Here is a 22,914-nt window from a genome sequence, read left to right on the forward strand (position 1 = left end):
CAATGTGTCTTTCTGTCCTTGTGCTTGCCACAGCACCTTCCCTGGTGTCAGGGCAGCCTACCTAGCACAGTGGAGACCAGGAGGGCGGGGATGTTAACAGCCCTGGGGAAACTGGCAAACCAGTGGGGGAGGGGCCAGTAGCGTGGCTTTAACCTCGCAGCTGCTAGTTCTGGGTGGCATTCATGCACTTCCCAGCATTCCTGGTGGGACTACGGCCCCATGATCTGTAGCACATTAGTTCGGCTTTTCTTTTTTGTCTCATTCTCCGAAATTCCTCACTCTTGGTCCCTAAGATTACTTCCCAACTGACCTCCCTGCTTCCAAGTTCCTTTCTCAGTCTCTGCTGGGGATTGATAGGCAACCAACCAAGTCTGCTCCATGAGCTCTTCTTGCTTAGAGTAAAAGGGTAACTTGCTGGAAGATTATTTAGGGTTTCACACTGGAACCAGGGCCCAAGGAAGACGGGGCTCAGAGGCCCCAGTACCACTAAGCTCTTCTTTGTCCCTTGCTCCTTGTCCTCCAGTGACACTACCTCTGCAGAGAAAGGCTGAAGGTATCCTCAGCATCGGAGAGAAGGGCTGTAATCGATGGCCGTTGGGTCAGTGTCCACAATTGGTACAGTGGGAAACGGGGCACTATCTTCGGTTCATCTTGGGTCGGAATTTAGCCCTGGACTGAACAGTTATGGCTGTTTTTGTGATATGAGGAGAGTGGCTTTGGAATGAAGGGGCGGGGCAGCCGAGCAGGGAGGAGGAAGCCCCTCGGGTTCCTAAGGACATTGTTGAACCATGGAAGCTATGCACTCTGGCCTGCCAGCGGGCCTCCTGCATTACGGGATGATCCACTTCCACAGTGAGTACGCCAGTGTGAATCAGCTCTGCAGCTCAGAGCGAGAAGCATTCCCCTTAATTCACAGTGATTACCACGAATTCTCTCAAATTCACTTTCCTGGTCTCCAGACCTACCCACATTTCCCAGTCTCTCTCCTCCTCCTTCTGGGTTTCCTACAATCAGCTACTTAAGAAATAAGAATCAGGTGCCTGCTGTTAGGCCAGCTCCGTTTTAGACACTACAGCGTGGCTGATGATACAAAGTTGCTGTCACTGTGGACCAGCGAAGGACGCAGACAATGAGCAAAACTGTTTTCTGAATGAATCGAATAATGAATAATGCAGAGCAGGAACTCAACCAGAGTTATCTTTGTCTACAGTATATCACACCACGGTCTAGTTCAACACACGGACCTGGGAACTGCGAGGCAAACCCCGTTCTTGCAGCCCTGGAAATCTAAAAAGGGAACTACGACCCGGGCCTGTCCTCTGAAACTCCCGAGTCCAGGAAGAACAGCGAACGTGTATTCAGTGCTAGTTTTGTCAGGCCCTGTAAAACGTGCTTTGGGGGTAACCCTCTCATTTAGTCCTCACCGACTCGAGGAGATTGTTCAAGGACAGACGGATGGCTCTGGAGGACAACAGGCCTGAGACCAGGCAGCCCTGACAGCGAAAAGAGCTCTGGCGAGCCGGTCCTAACTCTGGGGTTTAGACCTGCTCCATGTGACCTTGTGCAAGTCACAGTCGCCCTCGTCTTTCTGTGCTCTGGCCCGCGTGTGGCGTCTGACTGCACCCCGCCCCCCAGCCTCCTTCCCCAGGGGCGTGTGAGAGGGGTTCTCTGAGATCCGTAGGGAGGGTCGGTGGAGTCAGTAAAGGGTGAGCAGTGGGGAAGGAGACCCCTGGGGAGAGGGACAACCACGGACACTCGCCGTCTTCCCTACACTGTCCCCTGCTCCCACACCCTCCAGCGCCGCTGCCAAGACGGACCTTCTCTGCTCCAAGAGGAAGGCATTCCTTCCCCCCAGCGGGCGCCTCCATCCTGCCATCCCAAGCTGAAAGGCGACAAACCCACTGGGGGCCCCTCGGCCTGACTTGGGGACCTGCTTCTTCGGCCCAGGAACGCGCAGTTCGGCCCCTCCTCGTCTGTCCTCCGCGTCCACTCCCCCTCGGCTGGCGACCACTTGGTCTGCGCCGCCTGCATGCTCTGTGTGCCGGGCCCGCCCGCACTGCGGGGTTGAGGCAGGAGCCGCCCACGCCGCGCCCGCCGCACGGCAGCGCCGTCTCCCTGGGACGCGCGCGGGCTCCGCGGCGCGGGAGCCGGGCGGGAGGCCATGGCGCGGCGCGCAGCGAGGTAACCCGCCGGACGCGAGGAGCGCAGGGCCGCCATGGCCCGGCGGCGGCGCCGCGCCTGCATCGCGCTGTTCCTGGTGCTGCTCTTCGCCTTCGGCACGCTCATGGGCCTGCGCACGCTCAAGGCTCCGGACGGACTCCCGGCGCTGGGCCCGGGCCTGGAGGTGGCGTCCTTTGAGCGACGCCCGGAGGGGGCCCCCGCACCCGCCGCCCGGGACCCGGCCGCCCCCGCCGCGCCGCCGCCGCCGCCGCCCCCGCCCCGCACCGTGGGCCCGGGCAGTCCCCCGGGACCGGCCCCCGCAGAGGCCGAGCCGGCTCCTAAACAGAGTCTGCGCGTCTACTCGGACTTGCACGCCTTCTACTATTCGTGGTATGGGAGCCCGCGGCGCGAGGGCCACTACATTCACTGGGACCACGTCATGGTGCCGCACTGGGACCCCAAGATCTCGGCCAGCTACCCCCGCGGCCGCCATAGTCCCCCGGACGACTTGGGCTCCAGCTTCTACCCAGAGCTGGGGCCCTACAGCTCCCGGGACCCCGACGTGCTGCGGGAGCACATGACCCAGCTCAAGGAAGCCGCCATCGGTGAGTCCCTCCCACCCCTGGGCGTCCCCGACCCCCGGCCTCGCCCTTCTTTCTTCCTGCACCGCAACTCCCGCCGGTACAGTCGCCGGGCCTTCGGCCCCACTCACCCCTCAGCCTGGCTTCTCATCCCTTCCCTGAGGCACCGCCCCTCCTTTTGGTCCTCAAACGCACCCCTCTGCCTTCTGACCCTCAACGTTTCAGGGCCCTTTCCTAGGCCGGAGCTGCTGGGAGAGCCAATGGAAGGCAGTTGGGCCACAGCCGTCTCAGTGGGGACGGCGACGAGAGGTCTTCATGTCTGTTGGGCGGCTAGGTTTGGGTGAGTGAAGCCTGGGTCTCCTGGCCCCGCAGGAGTCTGGGATCCAGAGGAGTAGCGCCTGGGACTGCCCCTGCTTGCACACCAGGGACCCGGCAGGGCAGCAGCGCGTCCTGCTTCTGCCGGCTGCAGGAAGGAAAGGTTGCCCAGGTTGCATGATGGACGCCGCTCTGTGTGGGGTCCAGGAGCTCTCCATCAAGTCCTCTGCTTGAAAAGAGGTGCCTGGGAGCCTCCTTGAGGCAGCCTGGCGTGGGAGGCTCACCTGTTTCAGATTTTGTCACTGAATTCTGCTGGATTTTGCAGTGCATTTCAACTTATCTGGAAACAATCAATGAGTGAGGGGGAAAAATCGAATTCCAGAGACACTGGGAGGAGGAGTTCACAGATAAATAACACAAAGCCTATCCCCCGGGACTTTGCAGTCTGGAGTGGCAGGCAGCCTAGACAAACGCTGTTTCCCTCAGGAAAAATAGGATGACCTCTCGTTCAGGGCTCTTCTCCTCCATTCTGGACCTCAGGGGTGCACCTCTCTCCCGGGAGAGGACTGTAGCTTCCAGACGGGTGTGGCATTGTCCACCTATTTCCCTTTGTTCTACTACTTGCTATTGTTAGCAAAAGCCTGGTTCCTACCCGGACTTTTCTCAGGCTCCTTCCAGGCCTGACACGTGAAGGTTCCCCAAGCCGCTGCACTTCAGCACCGCGGGCGAGGACAGCTCCAGGGCCGGGACAGGAGCGTGGCAGGAGCCTTGCTCTGAGACGTCCTTCAGAAACCATGTTGCAGTCGGGTTCGGCTTGTGAGGAAAGAGATCCCTGTTGCGGGGAACCTGTGCGTCTCTGAAGGAGCGTGTGTTGTGTCCCAGGTGTCCTGGTCCTGTCCTGGTACCCACCTGGCATGGCTGATGACAATGGGGAGCCCTCAGATGACCTGGTGCCCGCCATTTTGGACACCGCCCACCAGTACGACATCCAGGTGAGTCTCCAAGGAGGGATAGAGCGTCCCCTGGTCCATTCGGGAGAGTCCCCACCATCCCGAGGGGCAGTGCCTGCACTGAGTTCCTGGCACTAGCCCGGCCATGGCAAGTAAGTAGCAAGCGTGGTGTTGGCAGGGCAGGGTGTCTAATAAATACTTCCTACCCACTCTTATTTTCTTCAATCCTGAAAAAAGCTGGGGAAATGAAATATAGGAGACACGGGAGACTAAATATCACAACCACAGAGGTGAAGTTGGAGACCCCGACCCTGGATAGAAGGCAGGCCAGGGCCAAACGGGCCCACACGCAGCTCCAGCCTCGGCGGCCTACCCGGGGGCAGTGCTGGGCCTCATGGAGCAGTGAACACATGTTCTCCGCAGGCAGACCCCCTTTCCAGAGGGGCGAGGGAGCTGAGCTACCCGTGCCGTTAGCTCCCCAAATGGATCAATCACATAAGTCCTTTCCCTCTCGATAAAATGATAGAGAAGTGCCACATGCACGTTCCTGAGCCCATCGCTGACACAGCTAACAGGCTGTAGCATGTTTGCCCATCGGCACAGGTAAACTTCTTCCCCTAGCTCTAGGCACCTAGTGCCGATCACGTGGAACTGACATATAAGGTGAAGCCTATTAGCCATCCTGTGTACCACAGTGATTCCCTGATGCCCAGCGTGGGAGGTGGGCGGACCTCCTGCCCTTCTTTCTTTGGCCCTGAGGGCAGGGGCTGCTCCTGTGTCTGTTGTGCCCGCCATGGCCAGGCCCTGTCCTGAACTCACCTTCGCCCCTCGGCCATGCTGGGACTGTGAGCCTTAAAGGTTGTGATCCCTGGACAGATACTCATCTGACCAGTGTCTCCTGTTTGTGGCAGGTGGCCTTTCACATCCAGCCCTACAAGGGCCGGGACGATGTCACTCTGCATGACAACATCAAGTACATCGTTGACACGTAAGGCTGCTCTGGTGCATGGATTTGGGTGGGGCTCAGAATGGCGGCAGGGATAGGTTTGCAGGGGCAGGTCAAGAGACAGAGGGCAGAATGCTTGTGTCCCCAGCAGTTGTTATTATTATTATTTCTAATCCTCACCTGAGGACATTTTTTCTTTGCTTTTAGAGAGAGAGGAAGGAGGGGAGAGAGAGGGGAAAAAATTGATTGGTTGCCTCTCATAGGCTCCCTGACTGGGGATCAAACCCACAACCTTTTGGTGTACGGGGCAGTACTCAACCTACAGAGCCACACCCGCCAGGGGCCCCAGCAATTATTTTATAAGAAGTGCTGGGCTTAGAATCGGCAACGTGGGTTTGAATTCCGGTCCTACAGCCTCTAATCTGTAGTCAGAGGTAAGCCTCTTTACCTTTGAGTCTTGTGAGAGTTACAAGTTAATACGTGTGAAAGTGGCTTGTACAGTGCTTACACACTCATTTGTTCACTCAAAAAATATTGAGTGCCTTTAGGTGTCTAGCACTGTCCTGAGCCCTAGTTGTACAGTGATAATGGGTAGGACTAGCAAAGTCCACATTTTAGTGTTTGTTGGGGATGCAGTGGAGTGCAGGAGTTACATATGGAGTCAAATAGGGACCTGTACTATGGAGAGTGATAGTAAAGAATGGAAGAGGGCATTGTGTTGGAATGGATGGCCAAGATTGCTTTCTGAGGAGACGACATGCGAACTAACAGCTAAGTGAAGAGGTGGCCCTGCGCAGATCGGGGGCAGGCAGAAAACTCCAGGCAGAGGGCTGTGGATCCGAAGGTCACAGGACGGGACAAGCCTGACGGCAGAACAGAAAGCCCAGTGTGGCTGCAGTGCAGAGGTGGATGGAGGTGGGCAGGGCCAGACCAAGTAGGTGGGGCCTTAGGTTTTGGTAAGGAGCAGTCAGATCTGATTTGAATGCAGAATGGAGCCCTGGCCAGTGTGCTTCAGTTGGTTGGAGAGTCCTCTTGTAAACCAAAAGGTCACAGGTTCGATCCCCAGTCAGAGCATAAGCCTACGTTGCAGATTCAGTCCCTGGTCAAGGTGCATACAGGAGGCAACCGACCAATGTTTCTCTCTCACATCGATGTTTCTTTCCTTTCTCTCTCCTTCCCTTCCCTGCTCTCTAGAATCAATGGGCACATCCTCAGTGAGAATTTAAAAAAAGAGAGAATGTGTTATAAGGAGGTAGAAGTGGAAGCTGCTGTCCAGATGAGAGATGGTGGTGGCTTGGCCTAGGGCAGGGGTCGGGGGTAAGGCTTAAATAAAGAAATGACAGGCTGGGCCCTGGCTGGTGTGGCTCAGTGGGTTGGGCATCGTCGGGAAAACTGAAAGGCTGCGGGTTCTATTCCTGGTCAGGGCACGTGCCTGGGTTTCCAGCCAGATCACCAGTTGGGGGCATGCAAGAGGCAACCAATTGATGTTTCTCTTCCTCTCTTCTCCTCTCTCTAAAAATAAATAAAATATTTTTTTAAAAAAAGGAAAAAGACATGCCAGGCTGGGGAGAGGAGGCAGGCAAATAAGTTCTTGCTTAGAGCCATGACAGTCCAATTACGGAGACTGGCTGGACCCAAAACTGTGCTCGGGCATCAGGAAAGCTCTCGTCCACGGCTGGCCCCGCAGTTGTGCTGCCGTCTCAGGCTCCTCTTCCTCCTGCCCTTCAGGTACGGCTCCCACGGCGCATTCTACCGCTATAAGAACAGCATGGGGAAGAGCCTCCCACTCTTCTACATCTACGACTCCTACCTGACAACCCCCGAGGCCTGGGCCCATCTGCTGACACCAAATGGGCCCCACTCAATCCGCAACACCCCCTATGATGGGGTCTTCATAGCGCTGCTGGTGGAGGAGGGCCACACTCACGACATCCTGGCCGCCGGATTTGACGGCATGTACACCTACTTTGCCTCCAATGGTTTCTCCTTCGGCTCCTCCCATCAGAACTGGAAAGCCGTGAAGAGCTTTTGTGATGCCAACAACCTCATGTTCATTCCCAGTGTGGGGCCTGGCTACATCGACACCAGCATCCGGCCCTGGAATAACCACAACACACGGAACAGGGTCAATGGCAAGTACTATGAGACGGCCCTGCAGGCGGCCCTGACAGTGAGGCCCGAGATCGTCTCCATCACCTCTTTCAACGAGTGGCACGAGGGCACCCAGATCGAGAGGGCCATTCCCAAGAAGACTCCGACTCGCCTGTACTTGGACTACCTGCCTCACCAGCCCAGCCTGTACCTGGAGCTGACTCGCCGCTGGGCAGAGCACTTCATCAAAGAGAAGGAGCAGTGGCTGATGTGAGGGGCCTGACGCAGGGCACCAGGTGCTGCCGTCCCAGCCACACCGGAATCCCGCCGCCACGTGGGGCTCAGCTGAGGTTACAGGCCCTTGCTGTCCCCACCCCCGGTCAGCGGCTGGGTGCTTCTGGGTGGACCAACGAGCCTGGGCCCGTGTGGGAACAGAGCCTGTTCCTCGGGCAAGTGGTGCTGGGGCTGCTCTGTGGTGACGGGAAACTGGGGGTGTTCTGGAGAGGGAACTGTATGTAGAAGCTGGCAGGAGGCTGGACTTAGCCCAGGGAAGCTTCACATCCCCAGTCAGAGCACTTTACAATGATCCCTTCGGCTTCAACCTCGGCAGGTGGGTGTGGTGGGGTGTGGTGGCTTCGCCAGCCCACTGCAGTCAGAAGGGCGTCAGGGTTCTGGGCTAGCATGCACCCTCCCCCTCCTGCCAGCCTGTCTTCTCTTCAGGCCTCCTCCCAACATCGCCTATTTTCTCCAAGTTAGGGGACTGTATCTGAGACTTTCTAGAAGGGAAATGCTAGGTTTAAGCTCTTCCCAGTAGGTTCCTGGACCCCATTTTCAGGAAATAATCCAGAGCAGCCACACATTCATCAAACAGACTGAGCATGTTACTGCGTGCTGGGAGCAGATGACCAGGAGCCGTTCCTGTCTCCGGCTGCCTCCGGGACCCGGCTTCCCTCATCTGGTACGGCCTTGTGGCCAGTGCTGAAGCACAGCTACGGGGTCTCCTTTTCGCAGTTTGCCCCCAGCTAGTTGTTGTTTCTTCCAAGAAAATACCTCTGTGCTCAAGCCGTTTTCCCAGATGAACATTCAGCTCCAGGGAGAGGCCTGGGACATGCCCCTCCCTTTAGCTGCCTAAGCTGAACGCGGCCCATTCACTAGAGCCATGTTCACTGCGACTGTGATTTGTACTAATTAAATATGTCGTATTCTCAAGCAAGCACTCCTCTTGCTCTCTCCACAAACCCTGACCCCTAGTCAGATTGACAGACTGACACATGGGATGGCTGGTGTTCGCATAATGAGGAGGGTGCTTAAGAAGTTCCAACAAGATCTCTAGAGGAAGTATTTAACAAACCATTGCTTCTTTCCAGATAAATATGCTAATTGCAGAGACACTCAAAAGCAGGCCCTACACTCTTGGGATACCTTCTTGGCAAGATTCTTAGGATCTACTTGAAAAAAATGCCTATTGGAAACCACCATATTGAGTTTATGGGCTCAAGACTGAAGCCCATAAATTCTGGGAACTGGGGTCCCAGGGAGAGAGGAGGTGGTGGGCCTACAGGGTACCACAGGGACTCCCAGCTGCATGAGGTGGCCGACACTAAACCCGGCTAAGGGCAGGGTAGGCCTGCTCACCTTGCTTGTGATGCAGTTGCGGAAACCAAGGTGAGCAGGGATGGGTGCAAAGGGGTGGATGGTGAGCTGCAGTCATTTACCGAAGGAGGAGCACTGAGACCTCATTTCGCAGATAGTTTGAAAAATACTAAAAATATGACAATGCTGAGGGCAACCTGACTCCATTCTTTTGAAGGCTTATCTGTGTCAAGGGCCACAGGAATGTTCATACACTTTGACCTAGTAATCCTACCCCAAGGAAATAATTCAAAGAAAAACAAGCCATTTTCAAAGATGTTTAATAGCAGCATTACTTTCTATTAAAGAAAAACAAAGTTCTAATGCCCAACAATACTTATGTTTCATGCTTGGGATACATATAAATACAGATGAAGGCTGTATTCACATGTAGACACTAGACTTAAATAAAGGTATTACAGGTATAATTCATTACGATTTATTTCATGTCCGAAAGAGAGTAGAGATTTTCCAATACTCTTTAATCTGGATACCCCCGCCCCAACCTCATTCCCTGCCCACTGAGCTGACGTCCGGTCACCAGACCGCAAGGATGACCCTCGCCAGGCAAGCAGGGCTGCCGCACCACCAGCTCCTGGCTCAGAGGAAACCGCGTTCGGCCCGCGGCTCTGCAGCCTTTACCTTAACCTGGTTCTCGCTTCAGGAGCACGCACACTCGTGTCTTTGGTCACTTGAGACTTAAACAGCACCAACAGCTCTAGCTCATTTGGACCTTAAATGCCACCACCTCTCACTGAATTCCAAATGTTATTTAAGTCGTACTTCAAAAATTTTTAAAAAGAGAGAAGAAACTTATCAGAATAAGAGCATCCTAGGAATGTTCTTAAAGTCTCTAATCAGCTTTTGGCTGACATATGAGATTGCAGATAATAAATATAGCCCCTCCCCTGGGCGTGAGGCTACACCAGCAGCTTCTGGGGCCCGGTCTACAAAGTTCAGAAAGACAAACTGCCTTAAAAGCGTCAGACTGGCGACACTGGAGCCTCAGTGGCCTCTGCAAATGAGGCCATGCCAGCCACCAGCGGACAGACACATGGTGTCCAGCATCAGTCCCCGGGCCCTCCCGCCCCTCGAGTTTCACGTGCAGGATCCATGGGAGGGGAGCAGCCCGTACTTCTGCTGGAGGACAGCCGTGGTGCTTTCCAGGGCACTGAGGAGGAAATGGAGGACAGTTAGAGAGTCCGACTTCCCAAGCCCACCAGTCTGGTGATCAGGGACCTCAAACTCTGGTGTTACCATATTCTGACCATCAAACCCTCGATGAATCCTTTTGAATCCTGAAAAAGCCAGCAAACACCAGCGAACACCAGCAAACTTAGTCTCACTCCACCCACCACTTCCCCAAACCTCCCCACTGCTGCCAGGGCAAGAGAGTGTGACCACCTTTGTTCTGTCAAGGCCTCGTCTGCACCTTCCCGCCTCCCTCACATTCCACCCCCAAGCCACAGGAGAGACTCACCAGCCTGGACGAATGATACCGAACTTTCCAGGCACAGACAAGTCAACCACAGTTGAGCCCAGGCGACACTCAGGGCTCTGGCCATCCCCAATTGGTCCCCCGTCAATTACCAGGGACAACTGAGGCCAGAGGTCCTGGAACTCCTAAGGAGGGAGAGAGGAAGACTATGGACACTGCCCTGGCCTCTGCAATGACTGCATACTGCAGGGAGGATTCGTAAGTCAGACAAAGGCTACACAGTCCAAAGACAGTGGGCACCTTCCTCCCAGCAGGGGAAGGAACCTCTTGTAGTTAAGGTCAGCCATGCTAAGGACACAGCATTAACCTAGGACACGACTTCCTATGAGGTTTGAAGCCCCTCCCAACCACCCCCAATTAGTACCCCAAGTAGCACTAATCTAGAGCTCGAAGAATATCTTTTTTATTTACTTATTTTTAGAGAGGGGGGAAAGGAGGAAGAAAGGGAGAGAAACATCAATGTGTGGCTGCCTCTCTCACACCCCCTACTAGGGACCTGGCCTGCAAGCCAGGCATGTGCCCTGACTGGGAACTGAACCAGTGACCCTTTGGTTAGCAGGCCGGCACTCAGTCCACTGAGCCACACCCACCAGACTGAGGAATATCTTGCTGTGCCTACAGGAAATTCCACACATTGTTTCTGGTGTGCAGATATAAATGCAATGACTGGAATCCCAGGCAGGGGCCCAAACATGTGGGCTCCAGCACGGACCTTCCAAATCTCCGTGTGACCGCATTGTTACTTTATCTAGGCTGTAAAGTAAGAGAGCTGCACTAGATGGTCCCTAAGGGCCCTCCTGGCTCTAGCACTCTGACCCCGGGATCTCAGTGGAACTCTGGATCATGGTACAGAGAGGAAAACAGGGCGTACTCCCCAAGTGCATGCCACCAACAACACTCAGTCCTTGGGCTGTGGGAAGGGTGCTCCCTTCTGGGCCAGACAGAGCACTGCCCACCCCCTCGCCCAGCCCCAACTCCTGATGAAGACACTGCAGTGCCAGTCAGGCCTGGGAGTCTGGGATGGGGGATGGTGACTACCAGTTGGGTAAGTCAACTGCATGCTGAAAAGGTAGGAATATCTCCCGTCACCCTCTCCTCCACTGCCTTGAGTATGGCCACCAGGACCAAGTAAAAGCCTACGGTCTGAAAATACGAAGGGATGCTAAGCTCTCACTTTCCAAGACTCCTGAACCCACTCCCTACGTCTGGGCATGGAAAACCTCGTCACTTTACTATGCTCTACATTTAAGTTCAGTAAGAAGAAAACAGTGTGATAGGTTTAATTTGTGTCCTTACTTGTTCTAAGCTCTGCAGCTAAGATGGGATTAAGGATGATCCTTTCTCTGACCTGGCTTATGGCAAAGGTAAGAGAACAGGGTCAGGAGTCTCTGGGACAAGTGATTTCACTTTTCAGGGCCTTAACTTTCTTTATGGCACTGTGGTAAAGACTATTGTCTAACTGTCTTCTCCAACAACTGCTACCCCCACAAAAAGGAGGAAAATGATTATACTTATCATAATATTTCTTTTTTCAAAAGATAGGACAAAACCACCAGTCTTCACCCTCACTTCTTGAACTTTGTAATGAAACCTTTCCAAAGTTCTTGGATTCCCCCCACCCCACCCCCTGCCAAATGGGCAGACTGCTCACCACTAGACTCTTCTGCCTGGCAATTCCAGCAAACCTCAACCCCGCTGGCTCAGAGAAAACTGTGTTGGGCCTGGTGACACTTCTGGGGCGGGGGGAACTGGGTAACTCTCACCTCGACATTCAGAGAACTGGCTTGGGAGCTGAGGTTAGCGCTGGTGAGAGCAAGTGGTCCCCCAAACATCTGGGCCAAGTCCTGCATGAACGCATGGTTGGGAATCCGGATGCCTACAAGCTATGAAACAAGGTGAAAGGGGAGCATGAGAAAGGTAGAAGGGGCGGGGCAATGGGTCCAGCCTGGATCGCTATGAAAGCCATTTAAATGGCAGGAGTCTGGGGACAAAGACAAATCTGACTCACGGGAGTGAAGGGGTTCAAGTCCTTATTGAGCCCTTCTGAGCGTTCCATCACCAGGGTCACTGGTCCTGGCAATAGGTCTTTCAGGAGCCCCTCGGGTACTCTCACATGACAGTACCTGGGAAACAAAGGGGGCACAAATTTATCCAAGAATGAAGGGCCACTGCTGGTCCTAGGCCGACTTTAGGCAGATCTAGAAAAGGGGACCTTGGGGACTACAATGGAAACCATCTGTCTTCCCTCCTCTCCTAACAGCTTGAGCAGGTTGGATCAGAGAAGCCCCAGGCTTGGAGCCCACATGCCTCCGGTCTCTGAGGCTACAAACAGCTGCACCGCTACCACGCTCCGGGTTTTATTTTCTTCAAAGCCTTCCCTACTAACCTAGGCTGCTGTGTTTCCTTTACCTTCTAACCAGGGAGTGCAGCCGACCCCCCGACCCCCTACCATTAATCACAAAAACGTCAGGAGAATAGGGCCCTTGCCTGCCTTGTTCATCGCTGCGTCCCTGCATCTCGGTCAGGGCCTAGCAGACGTTAAGTGCTCGAGACACGTTTCCAGTTCCGGATTCCTGGGTGAGCCTGGACAAGCCCCTCCCGCTCTCTTCGCCTCAGTCTCCCAAGCCTGTCACCGGAAGCCCCTCCCGCGGTGCCGCCCCCAGCGGGGCCGGGTAGGGGAGGCCTTACCTGTAGACGTCGGCCACGCGGCCCAGGCACACGGCCAGCGGCTTGGCCTCGCTGCGGCCCTTGAGGCGGTACACAGCGCCCAGTGCCGCGGAGCAACTCGCCGAGCAGGCCAGGCCGTACAGCGTATCGGTGGGGACGGCCACCACGGCGCCGGCGCGCAGCTCGGCCACGGCCGCCCGCAGCGCCTCGGTCCAACCGGCGCGCTCCGGGCTTGCGGCCCGCACGGCCCCGCTCCCCGGGAGCCGCAATAGCCGAGCCCCCGGCACCGCCCGAGCGGGACTCGGAGGGCGGAGAAGGCGGCCGCTCCGGACGGAGCCCGCCGGCCCCTCGCTCAACCCCACGCTGGCAGCCACCGCGGCCCTCAGCCCCTTGCACGGACGCGCCGGAGACATCCGCCCAGGCCCGCTTCCTGGAGGAAGTGACGTATCCAGTCAGCTTCCGGTCCGGGAGGCTCGGCCCCACCTCCGCGCCGGGCAGCTTAAAGGGACCACGACCCCCAGGAGGATTGAAGGAGACCGGTGGGGACGGGGCGGGGCGCGGCTTTGCGGAATCTTAGCGCGGCGCTGGGGAGGGGGGGGTGGCTGAAAGGGGGGCGGTGGTCGGGCCGCGCAGGCGGAGATGGAATGGGTCCCCGGCTCAGACTGGTCACGGGGGTGAGAGGGGGCCCGTCGGGGCGGGGGGGAATGGGTTCGGACCCCGCGCCAGCGCTGGCCCTGACTGTCTCGCTCTCTCCTGGGCAGGGAGGCTGCCGGCGTGGACCGTGGGAAGGCGGGGCTGGGGCTCGGCGGGAGGCCACCCCCGCAGCCGCCCCGGGATGAGCGCGCCCAGCAGCTGCTGGACGCGGTGGAGCAGCGACAGCGGCAGCTCCTGGACACCATCGCCGCCTGCGAGGAGATGCTGCGGCAGCTGGGCCGTCGGCGCCCGGAGCCGGCTGGTGGCGGGGTCAGTGCCCACCCCGGGCTGGGCCTGGGAGGTGGGGACTTTGCTAAGCCCTTGCTTCCCCTAATGAGTGAAAGTGTCTCCCACCGCTTCACTTCCCACCTTTTACCTGGGTGAGAGGCTCTGAAAAAGTTCAGTGCTGTCCATATGCCAAGTGGCCATATCCTTGTGGGGCCTAATCCAAGGCCTTTCCTCCCAGTCTCATTCTTTTCCTTTCTGTTCCAACCAGAACGTCTCAGCCAAACCCGGAGCGCCCTCCCAGCCAGCTGTCTCCACCAGAGGCGGCTTTCCAAAGGATGCTGGTGATGGAGCTGCGGAGCCCTGACCGTCCCCGAGCTGGTGGCCCTGAGTTCTCTCCCTCTTCGGGGCTGGTGGCTGGACTCTGAACAACTGCCTTCAATAAAGGAGCCAGTCCTCACTGGCAGTGGCTGGAACTTGGCCCTCAGCCTGGGGTGGCAGCTCTGCTAGCAGCTGGGTTCACTCCCACTTCATCCTGGCTGAAGGCAGTGCTGAGCTTTGAAATGTAGCCAAGGAATACCCAGTCTGATTACCCGGATTTGGGCAGCCCAGCAGTGCTCTCCAGAGCGGTGGGGCCTGTTTTGGGGGATCCAGGTGGTGTTACGTGTCCATTTCATGCTTTGGGGGCTCCTACCCCCACAAAACACTTTCAGCAGAGCCTTGATTAAAGGAAACCTGCAGACTATCCTGGTGACGGACCTTTCCTTTCTGTCCCCTCTGTAAGACTCTGATGGCTGGGGAGGGGGGAAGGGGATGATCACTGTCAACCAGGGGGCAGGGTTGGGAAGAAATACCACGGATAACTACCAGATTTAAATAAGCATTTAATTAGGATTTCATTAGTATTTAATATTGCTTTTTAAATTCCAAAAAGTTAAATTTTCACTTCTTAGCAGATATTTTAAAGTACAATATTAAGTTTATACAAAATGAGCAATTAAGCAAACACCATTATTTCACATTCTTCAAAAATACAAATTCATATTTACTCTTTTGGGTTTGGAGTTTTCTTCCTTTGGAAGTACTGAACCTGTAACGTTTTCATATCGCTCAGTGGAAGTCCGTTGTTCCCATGTTTCACACTTAAATGAATTTGATAGGCTTTGCGTAATCCAAATAAAACTGGGACTGAAAGAACTGTCACTAAGACCTCCGGCCAATGACTAGTGTGTGTCAAAAAAAGGAGGCTCGCGTGGGTCTTGCCTTTCCTGGCCAGAAGATCTGAGTCAGAGATTCAGTACATCGTGTTTCCAGCCGCCTTCCCCAAACAGGTACTAGGAGTTGACAGGGAAAGGAAACAGCCGCCTTAAACTCTGACCCTCACCCCCACATTCACCAAAAGACAACAAAGGACTAGACTGTGGGGTCAAACATCACCCTAGGGGAGGCCTGAGGACACAGGGGAGAGGGCAAGAGAGGCCTCTGACTTGGCACCACTACGAGGATAACAAGGATATTGCAAAAAACACCCCTGGGTTTTGGTGAAAAAAGGTTTTATGAAAAACTTTCCCATAAGAAAAAGTAGAAACTGCACTGAGCTGAGAAAGTGACACTACGTTATCACCCAATTTTTGGCCCAACAGGCACACCACCAAAAGGGCAGTGTGTGGTTTTAAACTCTGCATCCAGTAAAAAAGCTTGTACTATGTACACATTGACATAAAGATCCAGTTTAATTTGCATTTTTCAGTGCAGACTGAGAAGCTCTCCCCTGAACAGGAGTAACAGTGAGAAATGCCCAAACAGTGGTCATCAGCTTCCCCAAAGGGCGTGGGGAGAAACAAGGGACCTTTTTCCCTCTCCCCCAGAACTATCCAAGAGGAAGCAGGCTAAGCTGATTACCAATCAGAAATATGCATAATTTAGTTTTGTTGCCTCTTTCCTCCCCAATATTGAGGAATGAACAATTCCGATCTATGTCACAGCAGAATCACGTGCATATTGGATCTCTGAAAATCTTTCTGCTTTGGCCGAAGTGTATTTTAAAACTTCTCTACTGTAGCCTGAGAATGAAGATAAAATGCAGTGGGAGGGGAACGAGAGGAGTGAGGGGGAAGGAGGAAGGCTGGTAAAGCAAATTATTAACAGCTTTGTTTATTGGATTTAATGAAGGCTGGAGGCCTATTTGTTTAAAGAGCCAACAGGGGAAGTGCGGGAGCAGTATGGAAATGGCTCCTGTCCATGCCCCACCGCTAACATCTCCCTCCACATATTTCTGATTGGTGTCGTAGGAACTTTGTGAAGTCTTTGTAGCAATACTGTTGCAGTTTCACAAATCAATGGTTTCTGTGACTCTGGAGAAGTCTTTAAGATTAAGGACAATGGACGTGATTACAAATACAAAAGTCTAGAAGGTGCCAGGTTTCTACATAGGAACGGTCTGTTCCTTCCTTTCAGGCATCATTCTGTAATGGTGAAGGGGGGAAAGACAAGGAAGGGTGCAAGAAGTGGTGAGACAGGACCCACAGCAGTTCTGTAGAGAGCCTGAGGGGCGCCCTCAGGCACACTGGGAAGGCTTGCATAGATTGACCAGTTGCTGAGAATGCATAATAGTGTTTCCCTTTAGACAGCCTCCTGGTACAGGGCTGGTGGAGCAGAAAATGCGGCCAGGCCAGGGCCACATGGGACAACGACCGTCAAGCTACACATATTGCACCAAGATAAGTGCTCTTCTTTTCACACCTCAATTTAACTTTTTATTCTGAGCAAAAAATAAAACTTTGTGAAGAGTGTGTGTATATATATATATATCTCAATATATATATATATATACACACACACGCACAAAAAAATTGCAGCAATTGGGTTAAAGATAAAATAACCTAAAGTGCTTTTTATTTTATTATTTCTTTAATATACCAATATGAGGTTCTGCAAACTCGTCCCTCTGGACACATTCAGCATTATAACATAGTCTCTCAGGAAAACCCACCCACCCTCCATCATCCCCATTGATCCACTGCCTTGACACTGAGGGTACAGCTCTCCAAGCTACTGGCTCCCAGAGGTGGAGAACACAAGTCCCTTGCTTCTACCCAGAGAGGTCTCCACCCATTAAGGCCCTCCTAGGCTTTGTACCATGATCTCCTTGTAAAAGGATGGTGTGGGATGGGGGGACCAGGGAATTCAATATGACACCAACTCCTGTCACCAAACGTGATGCCCTCATGAGATTGACCAGACCCTGCCAGGAAAGGTAGGGCCACTTTCCCTCAATGCCCCTCCCCCTCGCCTGGGAAGGGCCAAATTCACTAAGGCAGTTTGGTGGGGCCAGCCAAGTTTCCTACCGCCCCCCGAGCCCATGAACTCCAATTCCTGATGCTGACTGGCACCCTGTAAAGGAGAAGCAGAGCTACAGAGGCTCGTGGGAACTGGAACATAAATCTACAGGGTGAAAACAGGTGCGGTTACCATGGGAAGAAGAAGGGCTTGATCCCACCTGCGAGAAGTCTGCAGGCCTTCCCTGACCCTACCCTAGGCTCATTCCTGGGTTTAGGAAACCACACTCCCCAGGAAGGCTCTCTCTCTGGCTCCCCTGTAGCCAGCTGCCAGCTCTTCTCTGAGGTCCTTGGCACTAAAGGCCAGGCCTACAGAAGGGGGAGTGGGGAGAGAGTGCTGGAAGAGGAAGGAAAGACCATCTACCCTATGGAATAAACCTACTCTTTATGACCACTCACTAACATTTTAAGCACACTCCTGATTTTTCAAAAGCTAATTGGATTTGATAGCCCTCCCTGGTAATCTCAAGTCACGCCCAAAAGGCAGACACTTCAGCTGGAAAAGTCCTTCAGCCTCAGCACTGTTGTAAGATGCTTCTTCACCACCCCGTCTTTGGAGAGTGGAAAAGCCACTGCCCTGGGTAGGCCCAGTGTGGTGGCACAGCCCTGGTTAACTAAGAAAGAAGCAACGCTTACACCATGGACACTTCTAGTGGCTTCCCCCGGACTCCCGATTCCCACCTCAGCTCCCCGGGAACTGAGGCCCAGGTGACCCTAGGCACCTAGGAGGAGATCATTCCTGCCCGCCTCCCACATACCTCTGGGATCCCATCGTGCTGCTCTCTCTCAGAAGTGGTAGAGAAAATAGCAAGGGTCCTGACCTCAAAGCTTCCTATGGGTTCAAGGTCCAGAGACAGCCAAGGACAAGCCATGCTCAGCAGTCAGCTTTCCAGGACGAACCTGCTGTGCTAACAGAAGGTTCCCCCTGCCTTATCAATTTCTGCGGAGGTCAGTGGTCACCAGAGCCCACCAGCCCTGTGGGGAGGGGAGTGCAGAAGGTCAAACCAGTTCTCCCGCCTAGACTCCTGGAATGAGAAGCCGCGAGCTGCGTGTGGGGGAAACCCACTGCTCCTCATGGCAGCAATGACGCTCACCACCACGAGCCCTAACCCTGACATTTTGTTAAAGGCAGAGCTTCTGGTTCCCAAAGTGATCTGCTCTGGATGCTGTCATGGCTGGCCCTGAGTAATGGCTCAGAGAACAGGAGAGACAAATGCAGATCTCTGTACACTAGGAAGCGAAGGAAGGCAAAATCACGGATACTTCCACCTAACATCGTGGCCCTGTCGGTGGAACCCTGCTGCTCCCTCTGGGCAGGGAGGCGGAGGCCTCGTCGAGACCCTGGGCTGTGCCCAGCCTCTGGGCCCAGCGAGCTTGGTGAGCACTCATGGTTACATTAATAAAGCCAGTTGAGAGTAACTTCCCGTTTTAGCGTGGATTGTATTTTAGGTTTTATGTTTAGAGGCAAGGACTTGGAGCTAAAGGCAGACAGATGGATGTAATTCTATACACAAATCAAAAAACAATTCTTCTTTCCTAAAATAACACAACTTAATCAAACATTCCAAATGAGATAACTTATTGCAACATTTCAGGCTTTTTGGTGGAAGGGGAATTTTGTTTTACCCTGAGTAGAAGATCATCGTTCTGTATTTTTTGTTTTTGTTTTTGTTTAGAAATCTTATGACTAAGCTGAGCAAGTCACACCCTTCTTTGCACTGTACTAGGCTGTATGCAAAACCCAGAGGGATGAGGGGCTGAGATGGGAGGGGCGACCAAAAGCCTGGCTAGAACCTGGAACCAGAATACCTGGCCTGCCAGTGACATGCCACTTTTAAAAACCCTCCCTTAAAGCTACACCTCCTGATGAGCAAAATGCAGCTCTTCTGCTCTGAGGAAGAAAAATGCCATTGAAGGAAGGCGCAGCACAGACCAGCAATTGGCCATAAGCCCATGTGCCCACTCTAGGACAAAACAGGGATGCTTCTCCAGAAAAACTCACTGCAACGGCCACCAACTGACCGAAAACACCAGGAAGGCAAAGGCTGTGATCGGGCTGCTAAAGCCTGCTCTGCACACACCGACGGATAGCAAACAGCTCACCTGGGGCCCCTGCAGAACCAGACCATCCCCACGGCTCTGGCCCAGGCTTTCAGCTGCCCACTGGTGCTGCGGCTGGATACGGAACGCACCCGCCGCAGCCGCTCCGAGTCCCACCAACACCGAGCGCAAACACAACCATCTCGCCCAGCTCCCGCCAACTCACAGCTGTCTGACACGCTCTGCCACTCCCCTCTCTGGTGGAGCGAGGGTCTGGCCTTCAAGCAAGCTTCAGCCTCAGTCTCAAAAGATGCACAGGGAGGAGCCACACTAGACACACTGAATTCCACTGCCCAGTCCACAATGCCCCAGTGCAAGCGATGGGCAACATCAGATTGATGGAAACCACACCCTTTCATTCAGAATTTTTATGCATACGAGTAACCTTAATTTCCAAGTTCACATGACAATAAGCAAAAGTGACATACAGTGCAGCCAAACAGTTCATTTATAACTTAGCTTTTTTTTTGTTGGTTTTTTTTCCCCCAAAGATCAGTTCCTTAAAATGGATGCTCCTGGGATATGAATAAAGAAAATACATCTATCTGAAAGGTGAGGCTTTCAAACAGTAGATCTCTTCATCCTTCAAACTGCTGACTCCAAGATGGGGGCATCACACCCTGCGGACGCTTCCTGCGGCCCTCTTCCCGGAGCGGGGCCGCGGCCCTTTCACTTGGAGAAGCTGCTGGTCAGGCTCAGCTCCTCCTCCCCCTGCAGTAGTGCTTCAATGGGAATCAGATTGGACGGTGTGTCCAGGCTCTGGAGGGACAGGAATTCTGACACATCCATGGCACTTAACGTTTCTGTCTGAGGGTCTGGAGGAGTCTCTGCTTGTCTGCTCTGCTCACTGGAGGAGGGTACGGCAGGGGACGACGACAGGGGGGCGGAGGGGGCGGGAAAAGTCTGTGGTGGTAGCTTCAGGCCGGGCCCATCCGGAGGCTGGGGGCTCGGCTCTGGAGGGGGCGGGGAAGAGCAGCCCTTTCTCCTGCCGGCAGCGCGCTCCTTGGCAGAGTCCCGGCACGCGCACTGACACTGACATGCCTCCTCTTGCTTGATGATGATCACAGGAACACTGAGGCCGATCTGCTGTACAGAGCTCCCTGCGAGAGAGGCGAGAGACACTGCTCTTCAAGTGGCTGCAGAGCACAGGGGGTCTAGGCCAGGTGAGAGCTGAGTGCCGTGGAGGCGGGAACGATGGAAAGGCCGGCTGCCGTGCGCCAAGACCAACTCTCTCTTCCTTAGAAAGCCACACACACCATCTGGATGCACCCTGCATTTCTAGCCTCGCTGCCAGCCACCCTCCCCTCTCCCCCTCCACCGCACCCTCCAAGCCAGCCACAGTAGATGCCTCCCTTTTCCTGACATGGTCTTCTTACCACCGAAGACCCAGCTCACCCTCCTCCTCTCCTGATGCCTCCAGGCAACGTTACCAGCAGGCTTACACCCAGGGCCTGCGCGAGGGCAGTGGCCTTGGGTAACACACAGAGCTGGGGTTCCCCGTCCCCTCTGTCCACACTGTTCGAGCCTTGTTCAGTTCCGCCTGACCTGGCGGCTCTGAGCTCCTCCCGCACGTCTCACTCCTCTACATGGCCCCAGGCACGGACACTCTGTAGGTGTCCACACCTCCTTCTACACAACCAGCCTTGCGTGCACACGCACTCTGAACTCAGACAGGCTCCATGTGTCTGGAGAGAGCCAGAGACCAAGGGGCAGGAGAACTGTGTGGGCGCTGGAGGCCTGAGCACTAGTGCTTTGGCTCTGCCACACGCTCATCTGTGACTCGGGGGAAGTCATTTAATCTTGAGGGCCCCAGTTTCTTAATCTATAAAATAAAGACTTTGGGGAAAAAAAAAAAGACCTTTCGCTCTATCTAGTCACTGACCCAGATGCTATTTCCTCATCACTGTTAATTAGAAGAGAGTCCAGTGAATTAACAACTGCCCTCTTTAGCACGAACTGTGATTCAAACTTCTTCTCTGGCTACATTTAGAAACTGAATCTGAAAGGGAAAGAACTCTTACTAGTTAAAAAACGTTAAATGTGGTATTTATGTCATAAGTGCACTAACCTCCAAGATTTATGAGAATATGAAATACTCTAATAAGTAAACAATACAATTTGTTGTTTGTGACAAACTTGATTTTAAAGTTTTAAAAACCGAGGCAAAGCAACAACTAAGTGTACCTTGAGGAGCCCAGAGAGCTGACTTCCTGTCCAAGCCCACACTGAGTACGTACCTGTGCTACTGGCTACTGGCACCGCGGTGGTAAAGAACACCTTCTCAACTTTCGATGCTTGCTGCTGAAAAAGAAATCACATTTATGACCACTCGAATACGGCAGATCTGTCACCCCAATAAATTAAATTTTAAAAAAATATTTGGCAGATCTCCAAGGACCTGAAGCCTCCCCAGTTGCAATGGTCACCCAAGGAGACAGAAAACCCTCAGTGTTGAGGGAGTTTTGCACTGAGTGATGTTTTGTTTGTGCTCTGACATGAGGTCAACCCACTGTTTGACATTCAGCTCGGACAATGGAGCCAGCTTTCTCCCCCACTACTTGGCTGTCCCCAGCTGCCTGCTCCAGGGCTTCTGTGTGCCCAAAGGCTCCTCCGAGGTTGCTTTTCCCAAGCTGATAATCTTCTCAGAGGGAGCCCCAAGGCTGGCTTTGCCCCAAGCTTTCTGCCATTCCCCAGTATTTCTCTGAGGCTGGAGAGTTCTGCCCCCACCCAGAAGGATTAAGCTGCACGCTAAGGACACGCTCAGACTCCCTCTCACAGGCGGAACAGCCCTGCCAAAGGCCCTGAGCACAGGGCAGTGTCTCAAGGGTGGGCCTGGGACTCTGCCCTTTATTAGCTGTTGAGGTCAGGCAGGTGCTTGAACCTCTTAGCATCTCAGTCTCCTTCCCCATTTGTAAAGGTGGGGATGACAACCAAAGAACCTCCCAAAAGAGCCCTAAGAAGATGAAATGAGAGGATGCATGTGGAGAGTCCTTGATACGTGGTGAGCCTTCGGCAAACAGCAGCTACTTACACTGAGTATCATTACTAAGTAGGACAATAAAGTCATGCCCAGAAATCAGCCTAATCACTTCAGTACACTTCCTATTAAGTTGGCTACAGAGTTTCTACTTTCTTCAAGTCTTATCTTAAAAAGGCTTTGCTTTCTATCTCTTCAGAAAAAAAAAAGGAGGAAGTCCAGGAGGAACATGAAAGCTTCTGGTGAAGTTGCAGAAGGTGACACTACAAAACGGTGCCGGAAGACCCAGACCCAGGCCGTGTCTAAAATGCGCGGGGGCGAACTGTGTGGGGAAGGGAGGATGCCGCCAGCTCCGCCTGCTCCCCAGGGCAGACTCAGAACAAAAGGGTCAGAGGACACGGAGGTGGGCTGGGTCACAGCCCTGAAAGGACCTTTCCCGAGATACTGGACTTCTGAGATGGCACTGGGTCGCCCCAGAGATGGCCGACACCCCACTTGTGGAATGTGAGTGCTCGCACTGTTCAGCCCTAAATAGTCTGAGATGTTCAAACTGTAACAGGTGGATGTTCCAGAGCATCCACCACACATCTGTCCAGACATTCTCTTACCTGGTATACCCATTTCCACTCACACCTCAAGGCTCACCTGGCTGCTGTGGCTAGCCAACAAGCCCTCAATCTCTGAAGCCCTCATCAAGCAGTGGGATGTAGCAGTCAAGGGCACAGGCTCTGGGATCAGTCT

General features: G+C 54.0%; 4 protein-coding genes across 9 annotated transcripts in view; 2 read left to right on the top strand and 2 right to left on the bottom strand.

Annotated features, from left to right (window-relative positions):
- The first annotated feature begins 2,078 nt into the window (after positions 1-2,078).
- MANEAL (mannosidase endo-alpha like) lies at positions 2,079-12,665 on the top strand. Of its 3 annotated transcripts, none has more exons than XM_036025800.1 (4): positions 2,079-2,765; positions 3,939-4,048; positions 4,918-4,994; positions 12,594-12,665. In XM_036025800.1, the coding sequence occupies exons 1-4, from the start codon at positions 2,216-2,218 to the stop codon at positions 12,649-12,651; spliced, it is 795 nt and encodes a 264-aa protein (XP_035881693.1). In that variant the 5' UTR covers positions 2,079-2,215; the 3' UTR covers positions 12,652-12,665. The 3 variants fall into 3 exon arrangements, with proteins under 3 accessions (XP_035881693.1, XP_028368273.1, XP_035881694.1); XM_028512472.2 differs by lacking the exon at positions 12,594-12,665 and adding an exon at positions 6,681-8,256 and having other exon boundaries at positions 2,087-2,765; XM_036025801.1 differs by lacking the exons at positions 2,079-2,765; positions 4,918-4,994; positions 12,594-12,665 and adding an exon at positions 6,681-8,256 and having other exon boundaries at positions 3,978-4,048.
- Positions 8,939-13,277, bottom strand: YRDC (yrdC N6-threonylcarbamoyltransferase domain containing). Its single transcript, XM_028511179.2, has 5 exons — positions 12,862-13,277; positions 12,182-12,296; positions 11,937-12,056; positions 10,156-10,298; positions 8,939-9,846 (listed from the first exon to the last, which is right to left on the bottom strand). The coding sequence occupies exons 1-5, from the start codon at positions 13,251-13,253 to the stop codon at positions 9,774-9,776; spliced, it is 843 nt and encodes a 280-aa protein (XP_028366980.1). The 5' UTR covers positions 13,254-13,277; the 3' UTR covers positions 8,939-9,773.
- Positions 13,247-14,503, top strand: C5H1orf122 (chromosome 5 C1orf122 homolog). 2 transcript variants are annotated; one of them, XM_028511181.2, is made up of 3 exons: positions 13,247-13,379; positions 13,602-13,803; positions 14,030-14,503. In XM_028511181.2, exons 2-3 carry the CDS (start codon positions 13,756-13,758, stop codon positions 14,123-14,125), a joined length of 144 nt encoding a protein of 47 aa, XP_028366982.1. In that variant the 5' UTR covers positions 13,247-13,379; positions 13,602-13,755; the 3' UTR covers positions 14,126-14,503. The 2 variants fall into 2 exon arrangements, with proteins under 2 accessions (XP_028366982.1, XP_028366981.1); XM_028511180.2 differs by having other exon boundaries at positions 13,379-13,514.
- A 320-nt stretch (positions 14,504-14,823) lies between these two features.
- Positions 14,824-22,914, bottom strand: part of MTF1 (metal regulatory transcription factor 1) — a 46,303-nt gene continuing 38,212 nt past the window's right edge. For 2 of the 3 annotated variants that reach the window (XM_028511176.2, XM_036025799.1), the window contains exons 10-11: positions 21,434-21,497; positions 14,824-20,296 (exon numbers count right to left, since the gene is read on the bottom strand). In XM_028511176.2, coding sequence (XP_028366977.1) covers positions 19,866-20,296; positions 21,434-21,497 — 495 coding nt within the window. In that variant the 3' untranslated portion in view covers positions 14,824-19,865. The remainder of the gene's footprint in view (positions 20,297-21,433; positions 21,498-22,914) is intronic. The other variant, XM_028511177.2, reaches the window with a different exon arrangement.

This window comes from Phyllostomus discolor, chromosome 5 (genome assembly GCF_004126475.2).
Source record: "Phyllostomus discolor isolate MPI-MPIP mPhyDis1 chromosome 5, mPhyDis1.pri.v3, whole genome shotgun sequence".
NCBI classification, from domain to species: Eukaryota; Metazoa; Chordata; class Mammalia; order Chiroptera; family Phyllostomidae; genus Phyllostomus; species Phyllostomus discolor.

Bases quoted from the DNA above. Each gene is read 5' to 3' on its own strand.
- C5H1orf122 (XM_028511180.2), top strand. From the start codon at position 13,480: ATGGAATGGGTCCCCGGCTCAGACTGGTCACGGGG. The intron at 13,515-13,601 runs GTGAGAGGGGGC...TCTCCTGGGCAG, and splicing joins GGCTCAGACTGGTCACGGGG to GGAGGCTGCCGGCGTGGACC. The intron at 13,804-14,029 runs GTCAGTGCCCAC...TGTTCCAACCAG, and splicing joins CGGAGCCGGCTGGTGGCGGG to AACGTCTCAGCCAAACCCGG.
- MANEAL (XM_028512472.2), top strand. From the start codon at position 2,216: ATGGCCCGGCGGCGGCGCCGCGCCTGCATCGCGCTGTTCCTGGTGCTG. The intron at 2,766-3,938 runs GTGAGTCCCTCC...GTTGTGTCCCAG, and splicing joins GCTCAAGGAAGCCGCCATCG to GTGTCCTGGTCCTGTCCTGG. The intron at 4,049-4,917 runs GTGAGTCTCCAA...TGTTTGTGGCAG, and splicing joins CCCACCAGTACGACATCCAG to GTGGCCTTTCACATCCAGCC.
- YRDC (XM_028511179.2), bottom strand. From the start codon at position 13,253: ATGTCTCCGGCGCGTCCGTGCAAGGGGCTGAGGGCCGCGGTGGCTGCC. The intron at 12,057-12,181 runs GTGAGTCAGATT...CTTGTTTCATAG, and splicing joins ACTTGAACCCCTTCACTCCC to CTTGTAGGCATCCGGATTCC. The intron at 10,299-11,936 runs GTGAGAGTTACC...CTCCCTCCTTAG, and splicing joins CCAGTTCTCTGAATGTCGAG to GAGTTCCAGGACCTCTGGCC.